The 9132-nt window shown below is 43.7% G+C and overlaps 1 protein-coding gene across 1 annotated transcript in view; it reads left to right on the top strand.

Annotated features, from left to right (window-relative positions):
• LOC147609426 (uncharacterized) overlaps positions 1-8559 on the top strand; it is a 68699-nt gene extending 60140 nt beyond the window's left edge. The window contains exons 5-7 of the mRNA XM_086787424.1: positions 3012-3203; positions 7814-7924; positions 8014-8559. Coding sequence (XP_086643550.1) covers positions 3012-3203; positions 7814-7924; positions 8014-8178 — 468 coding nt within the window. The 3' untranslated portion in view covers positions 8179-8559. The remainder of the gene's footprint in view (positions 1-3011; positions 3204-7813; positions 7925-8013) is intronic.
• Positions 8560-9132: the final 573 nt, after the last annotated feature.

Below are 9132 nucleotides of genomic sequence, written 5' to 3'. Positions count from 1 at the left end.
TTCCTTATCTAGCGTTTTGTCCAGAGTTGATGGCTTAGGTACAGGACCCTGAGTGGTCAGAGAGTTGGTTCTTGCGTTCTAACTCGCCTGGTTGCCCAATCAATATTGCACTTGGTGGCTAACATCCATTTGCGCAATAAGTTTACTATATATATATATATATATATATATATATAGAGAGAGAGAGAGAGAGAGAGAGAGAGAGAGAGAGAGACTATCTTTAGCGGTGCATTTGTCCTATCAACTACTTATTTGCTGTACTAATTCTTTCTATTTGCTACTTCCCTTAGTGCTAGGCTTCATTATGGCTGAGTCTGCCCTGCATCTCCGGAGGTTTGACAGAAACTCAGTACGAAGGGCTTTGTGTGAATATTTGCTCTTATGTGTGTGTGTGTGGAGTGCGTGTGTGAGCATATCTTGATACAGTGTTCTACACCCACTATTGGGCACTGATGACGTTAGTGGGGATGTCGTAGTATCTAGTCCATACTATGCATAATGGAGTTGATAGTTAGATAGTCTTGTGGGTTGACTACCATGAGTAAATAACATGCATGTTCCTAAAAGGTGAATTTGGGCATGTTCGTGGATTCATCTAGGTATATAATTCAGCCGTATTAGCGGACATGCAGATTTCAGATTGTGAAGTTTTCGTCCAAGTTGTGGCCAGTTGATATTGTGCTTATTCTCTCTATCTTTAGCGGTGCATTTGCCCTATCAACTACTTATTTGCTGTACTAATTCTTTCTATTTGCTACTTGCCTTAGTGCTAGGCTTCATTATGGCTGAGTCTGCCCTACATCTCCGGAGGTTTGACAGAAACTCAGTACGAAGGGCTTTGTGTGAATATTTGCTCTTATGTGTGTGTGTGTGGAGTGCGTGTGAGAGTCTTGAGAGCATATCTTGATACTGAGTTCTACATCCACTATTGGGCACTGATGACGTTAGTGGGGATGTCGTAGTATCTAGTCCATACTATGCATAATGGAGTTGATAGTTATATAGTCTTGTGGGTTGACTACCATGAGTATATAACATGCACGTTGCTAAAAGGTGAATTTGGGCATGTTCGTGGATTCATCTAGGTATATAATTCAGCCGTTTTAGCGGACATGTAGATTTCACATTGTGAAGTTTTTGTCCGAGTTGCGGCCAGTTGATATTGTGCTTATTCTTTCTATCTTTAGCGGTGCATTTGCCCTATCAACTACTTATTTGTTGTACTAATTTTTTTTATTTGCTACTTTCTTTAGTGCTAGGCTTCATTATGGCTGAGTCCGCCCTGCATCACGGGAGGTTTGACAGAAACTCAGTATGAAGGGCTTTGTGTGAATATATGCTCTTATGTGTGTGTGTGTGTGGAGTGCGTGTGTGAGAGCATATCTTGATACAGAGTTCTACACCCACTATTGGGCACTGATGACGTTAGTGGGGATGTCGTAGTATCTAGTCCATACTATGCAGAATGGAGTTGATAGTTATATAGTCTTGTGGGTTGACTACCATGAGTATATAACATGCACGTGGAGTTGATAGTTATATAGTCTTGTGGGTTGACTACCATGAGTATATAACATGCACGTTCCTAAAAGTTGAATTTGGGCATGTTCCTGGATTCATCTAGGTATAAATATAAATATAAATATAAATATAAATATATATATACACACACGTATATGTATATATACACACACGTATACGTATATGTATATATATATACATATACGTATACGTGTATACACACACACACACACACACACACACACACACACACACACACACGTGTGTATATATATATATACACACGTGTGTGTGTGTGTGTGTGTGTGTGTGTATACACGTATACGTATATGTATATATATATACATATACGTATACGTGTGTGTATATATATATATATGTACACACACACGTATACGTATACGTATATATTGTATATATGTATATACAATTTTTTGAAACCTGCGGTTTTTTTAGTGACGAAACATTTCTGGTGACTATATGCCAGAGTGACATGGGGATATGCAGCCTTGAGCTTTCTGGAGTGGCAGTGCTTCTAGGCACATTTTTAGGAGCCCATGACAAAGGGTTGGCTTTTTGACACCCTCATCACATCAGCCTTGATCCCCTTTTCTCCAGCTTTCTCATGAGGACACCAACTGGGTTAACCGGTTAGAACTTCTCAGCCTCTACACCCACTGAACATGCATCACACCTTCGGAGCTCCCACTGAAGATGCACTTTTACAAAGATCACTTCCTCTGGTTCACTGAGGATGGATTCATCCAACAGCCGGGCTATGTGAGTATTCACATGTCCCATGCCATGCGGATTGCGATTGGCCATATATGGGTTTCATCCAACCACCCACAAAGTGGAGACAGGGAAAGTTTAGTGCGTCTTCAGAGCCGGGGAGCTCATACGGACAGGATTTACCGATTATGCCACATAGAGGTTGCGACAGAGGAGCATTACATATGTCACTACCCAGTATACTATGACATCCGCGGGAGGTTTCACTATCTGTTCCATAAGGGACATTCTCAGCCAGGGTTCTGGGGCAACTTGAGTTGAGTGGAAGGACGTTCCTCGTTAGAGATTGGGGTTTTCTCTCGGTTTCAGTTTTGAGATGATTTGGCAGGATTTGTAAATGGAGCTCCTGCTGAGCAATATAATATAGTACAGTAGTATAGGTATGTTCCTTGCTTGTGTTTTGTGTCCCAGTCTTCCACTGTTCTTCAATTGCATTTAAGGCAAACAGGCCTTACAGGATCCTGAACGTAAAAGCAGGTCTTGTAGTGCTTGTTGCACTTACCACCACAAACATAACAGGGCCATGTTTCCTTCAGTATTTATGAAATCAAGGATTAATGCATGTCCAAGATGTGGTTAACATGTTACCATGGATGCATGCTGTTAATGCTTGTAAGCCGTTACAGGTTGATTCGTTGCGATAGTGCCATTGGAGTTGATATCACTCACATGGTGACTTTTTGTTGGTATTTCCACAGGTTACCTGCTCAACACAGAAGTTCTCAAAAGATTTTGACTTTGAAGCTATGAATGAACAATTCAATAAGAAGGAACTGTGGCAGGAGCTGGAATTAAAAGAGCATAAAGCTGTGGATAATGGTGGGGAACGGAATGACCCTTCAGAAATTACCTGTAAAAACAAGATGATCATGTCTGGCTCTTCGAAAAAGGTTCATAATTTTGTTTTTCCTACAAAAAGTCTTAAATTTGTTAGATTTTCAACTCTTTGTAGTTCCGAGAATTTGGGGCTTGTTCATGTGTTAGGATAGTATAACTATTTTTTGAGTGTTTGCGGGGTCTTCTCTCTTTCTCTCTCTGGTATACTATTTAAGTAGGATGATGGTAAGGTGAATTTGAATCATGGAGGACATGGTCATGGAGTGCAGAGATGGAACAACACACTCTCTTGAAATGCCCCTATCCAGACATGTTTTCCTCACATTTTTGAGGGATGCCATGACATCTGCATCTCCCTCTCACAGCCTTCATTGGAAGTACTGCATCGCGGGGAACAACTTATTCACTAGATCCATTCTTGCATGCACTTGATCCATTCTATTCTTTGTATGCTATGATCTGTTATTGGGTTTCATAGACCTTATTCGGCCTCAGCAGACGGTAAGATGATCTCCCCCCCCCCCCCCCCCCCCCCCCCCCCCACTTTCCCCCTTCCCGGGCCTTCCTTCCAGTCATCAACACCATGTTCCAGACCATCATATACATACAGCATGCCTACACATTGGACAGAGATAGCCTCCCACAACTGGCTATGAAGTCCTCTAGACAGTTGGCACAGGAGGGCCATAGCAGTTGTTGGTATGCCTGCACCGTCAGTTGGTTTGAGTCACATGGCCTTCAGATAGATTGCCTCCCTCCCTCCGAGTATAGCTTGGACTCCCCCTTCCTAAATCTCTCACGGTAGGAGATCAATCGCATCATCCACCTGAATTTGAGCCGGCTTTACACAGACCGCTGGACATGGTTCTCCTTGACCGAGCTTCCTGCTGCCAAGCTCCAATTCTACAGAGTGCATTTTCTGAGGTCATTGAGAGGCCCAGCGATTTTCAGACACATGTCCCAGGCCATGAGGATTGCCAAGGTGTCGTCACATTGCTTTCGGGATATGGGGATGCTTCCGATGCCTCTGTAGGGAGGGGTTCGGGCCTCTTTCAGGGTTGATGCACTACATAGATTAGAGATACTTGGGATTTTTCTCTAGAGCTGAGTCATCACAGAGATAGGCTACTGAGGCAACAGGCTGAGAGGCGAGATACACACATACATCTATCACTGACTTTTTTGGCCCCCACCACAGGGCCCAACCAACACTCAATCCATGCGAGATCCACTGGGATAGATGGACTAGGGAAGAGTCGAGCGACCCCCCAGAAAGAGAGAAAGAAAGTTATATTTATGTCTTACAAAAGGTCCGACGGGCCTATGAGACAAAAGATGATTACAAGTATCCATGGAATATCATCATGATGGAAAACTGAAACAAAACTGAAAGTGAAACTGGAAACCTAGTAACTGAAGCTAAGTGCTAGGTAAATGTAGAGAACAAACGGGGAAGCATGCTATAAAGTATACAAGAATGATCATAATGCACTCTATCCCGACTCTATGGAGGGGAGGGGTTCATGGAGGAGATCCATCATCAGGCAGGAGAGGGTGGCAGCAAGATCTGAAATAGTGAAGAGAGGCCGAGAAGAAGAGGCCTCCATCGTGCATTGGTGACATGTAGGGATCACATCGACCTGATGGACTGGTGGTGGTCGTGGTCCAGGGGGTCGAGTTCATCTCGCATCTCGGAGCACTGTTGCTCAGGATAGAGTGACCCCTATGTTCCTGGATACTGTCCTGGTCTGATGAAGTGCTGGATCCTCTGGTGGAGTAGGTACAGCATGCTGGGGCTGGAAGAAGTTGGTGATCCTGAGCTGGGCTGAACTAGCTCATGAGGTCTATGCTCTTCATGACCTATATATAGGTGGGCTAGCCTCTTCACTTTTCAGTAGTTTGGTCATCTTTTGTATCCCTCACTTATGAGACCTTTATGTCTGCTACTCGGGATTGCTTTCATTGCAGTATATTCAGCTTAGTTGCTTCATATCTCTCTCTCTCTCTCTCTCTCTTTTGCACATCTTAGATCAGCACACAAGTGCTTATCTTGCTTCCGCTCTGCTCTGTGCACTCTTTCACATGGCATATCTCATCATGGAATGGAAAATAAAATAGAAACAAAACAAAGCTAGCTCACTGGGGTGATACAAAATTGTCCGTGGAAATCTCATCATGGAATACCAGGAACATGGAACATGAGAGGAGCATCAGCCCCCAATAGATGGTATACCAATTTCCAAAATATCAAGCATGGGGCTAATGAGTATGGCTGAGAGGTTTGCTCATGTGTAAAGGTAGCTCGATGACGGTGGAGCATGTCGTGGATCTGGAGCTGATGAGGGGATCGTGGCTGACGTCTAGGAGCCAGGGGCATTGGGCACGCTGAAATGTGGAGGCTCAGTCCAAGGTAACTCCTCTCGGGTGAGAGGTGGGTCGATGGGATCCAATGTCTGGGTATCCTCCTCCTAGGTACGGAAGAAGCTGGTGATGTTTGGCTAGCGAGGGAGGGTTGGGGTGGCTGGGGCTGAAGTTCTCTCAAGAAAGTGTCCTTGTGTGTGCAGAACTTGAGCAAGAAGAGAGAGAGAACAATGCTTGGGAGAGAGACAATTGCATGGTTGATTAATGATATGAAAGATGGTTCTACAATGTTCACCTTCGGGGACGGACAATTCACACACGAACACAAGCGTGTACACAAACACGGGTACATACAGAAGATGGACACACACATGAACTCCAAAATACCCAACATGATGAGAACCAAGCAAGGCCTAGACCTTTAGCTCTAACCACACACCTCAGAGGGATGGGCTACGGTGGTATGGGTTGTCGTGGCTAGGCAAGGAGAGAGGTCAAGATGATGGTCTAGCCTCATAGCTTGGGGGTGGTCGGTTGGTTGGAGGTGAGCCATTGGGAGTGGGCACCATCATCTATGTGTTGGTTCGTGGGTTTGTACACAGGGGATGCTTAGGACAGTTTTAACCCTTCCAAAGGTCATGGGTTTGAACCTTGATACCTATGGTGCTTGTAATGCAGTGGATTAATGTGCCCTAATCTTGCTATTAAATAACCACCAATGATCATACAAGAAAGTAATAAGAAAATAACTACCCACATGAAGCTACACTAGAATTTCTATCTTAAAGCTAGATCAAAAGATGACTGAATAAACCTTCCTTGAGATCTTGTGCACTACATCCAAGAAATGTGCTCGATCAAATACATGATCTAAGGTTACTGTTGGTAAAATAGGCAAGATCAATGATCGTAAAGGAAAGTAATTTGTAACTACAAGTAGTCACAAATTTGGTCACTAGCACTTGGCTGTGATAGTGGACACACACGGATTGCAATCAAAGCAATTTCCTGACAAAATTCCCTAGCTTCGTGATTGGCATCTATCTATCTAGGACTAACCAGTGTTATTCTTGGATGCACAAAGGAACTATCGATCATGACAACTCTGTCGGCAAAATAAAATTAGATAAGTGCATAGTATACATAGCACTGTCAAAGTCATGCTATCGATCCTTCGCATCCTCTGCTGGTTCACACCAGGTAGCTTGCAATCACTAGGATCCCCACAAAAGAACGTGGGTTCCAACTTTGGCAGCACACGGGTCACGGAATAAATACCAAAGTACATCCACATCCAAGATTTGATCTAAACAAACCTTGGCAAGACCAACCAAAGAAGGCTCTCTGGCGCCCCCACGTCAATGGTCACTACAACAAATTCTTCTCTAGAGGTCAGACAGAAGGAAATCACCCTTCTACAACTGGACCCACTCAAATATCCATAACAATAATCTGTTAGATATCGCGTATGAGATGGGACACCAAGGTATATGTCTCCAAGGTGTATCTCCATCTAAACATCCCAAGCTCTAATACCAAGTGTTACTACCCCACAGATCTCCTACACGCAAGACACGAGTGATTAGTGCAAACCCCCTAAGAGGGCTCACCACCCAACCGTAGGTTCGCGTCTTCAAATCTCCCCCGAGCCAGAGGCTAAGGCTCCAATTGTGGTATACCACTAAGGCCTGCCTGCTGTGCTGAGGCCTTTGGCATGACCGTCCGTGATTCGTTGAATCCAATCATATTCCTGAGGGTAATCCTGGTCCATCATAGACCACAAAGTGAATAACCCTCTGTGAACAATAATAACCGAAGTCTCACTTACATAGTGGCTACTGCTGCTATAATAACTGTCCAGTATACTTGGTATTATTAACCATGAACCTTGGCCGCCTGTATTAGAATGCTTTCTCTAATCCCAAGGCTCCCCTAATCCTATTGGATTAGACCACTAATCCTAAAGATTGGTACTAGGTACGTAACACCTAGGTAGTTGTCTCCACCTGAAGAAAGAGAGAGGTGATTTAAAAAAAAAAATCAAGGTAAAACGTGGGCTGCCCACAACCATGTGGACAGAGCCCTAGTGTGGCTGCCCACACATGCATGCCATAGAAATCAAATTCATGATAGGCCAGAGTGGATGTGTGTTTTGACTGGGTGCCCACATTAAATTGGCACATAAGCAAGGCTTAATCTGCTGACTAATGAAAACACGATGCTTAGCTTTGGAATGTCCTAGCTGCCTTGGAGTCAGTTTTTTCCATATATGCTCATGGATGCTATTTTTGTGCATTTACAGCCCCTTTTTGCAGACAACTTTTTTGACCTCTTTTCACGTGATGACCTGGATTGCAAAGAGAACAGGATGGAGCGAACAAAGTTATCGAAACAACTCCAAATCGATACAGAGGTCAATCTTACTTCAATAGCCACTTAAAAGGATTCTGTAGCACGTGACACATCATGTGTAAAAGCTGACAATTTGTAGTTTGATCACAGACCTTTGGAAGCTTTCCTTCAAGACCGCTAAGAAGTGGCAGAGGAGGCCATAGACAAGGAGGGCTTCATAGAAGCTCTTTGTATAGGGGACACCATAGTTACTGCACATCTGAAGCGCGTTTGTCAAGAGCTTGTCACAGGCAGCAGACAAAAGTTGATGGATGAACAAGGGTGCAGCAATACTGCAAAGGTTATGTACACCATATATGCTTCTTGTTGATTTGAGCATGATGTCAAACCAATTATCAAGAATTTGATGGCCGACTGCTGTTTTAAAATGCAGTTTCCCGTCATTATTAGCTACTAATTATGTGTATCAAGCAGTAATCAACTCAGAATATAGGAAACAGGTTCAACATTTCATCAAGGAGGCGAGGGCTGACTGCGATTTTAGAATGCAGGGGCCAGCCATTATGAGCTGTTGATGTGCACTCTTATAATATAGTGTAATTCCTTTCTATTTAGGTGCATACTCCCTCCAGCATTGGTGGTGTGCCACTCAATATATATTCACATCAGTGCCAAGCTTAGAGCTGCACCTACAGCACTACCTTGTTCATGACCTAACTCATTGTGTCACTTGAAGCATAATTCTGAATGTCATGATGTAGTGTGAGACAAGTTCAGCTGTCTAGAGGGATTTTTATCTTCGTCATTATCATGGCAAATTGGGAGTCTCTTGATTGTTACCTGAATTATTAGGCATGGATCCCCTGGTTCTTCCCGACTGCGCCTGAAAGGGAATGTGCTATGCAGGCATGAACCTTATGGATTGCCTCTCTTACAGCCTGTCCAAGCTTACTGCTTGTGTAGAGATACATTGGTGTGGCGATGGTGGTTGCCTAGGAGAGGTTTAAAGACTCCACATTCAATGGGTTTCATGGTGTGAGTCATGGTTGAGGATCATTTTTGACAAGTCATGTGCCTCAACACATGGAGCTACTTGCAACTTCAATTATTAGGGCCTTTGCCAAGGCATTATAGCAGTTAGGTGATTTCCATGGGGATATGGCTCAGGCTGGACAGGCAGTCATTATAGGCTTTAAGAGAGGAAAAAGGATCAATTTACTCCTCTGAAGGAAACATGAGAGTACCTAACCGGCGAGGTACCAATAGGAT

Source organism: Cibotium barometz, chromosome 51 (assembly GCF_041138505.1).
Source record: "Cibotium barometz isolate CiBa-2024 chromosome 51, ASM4113850v1, whole genome shotgun sequence".
NCBI classification, from domain to species: Eukaryota; Viridiplantae; Streptophyta; class Polypodiopsida; order Cyatheales; family Cibotiaceae; genus Cibotium; species Cibotium barometz.
Note: the sequence above shows the minus strand (reverse complement) of the source record. Positions and strands in the feature narration are given on the sequence as shown.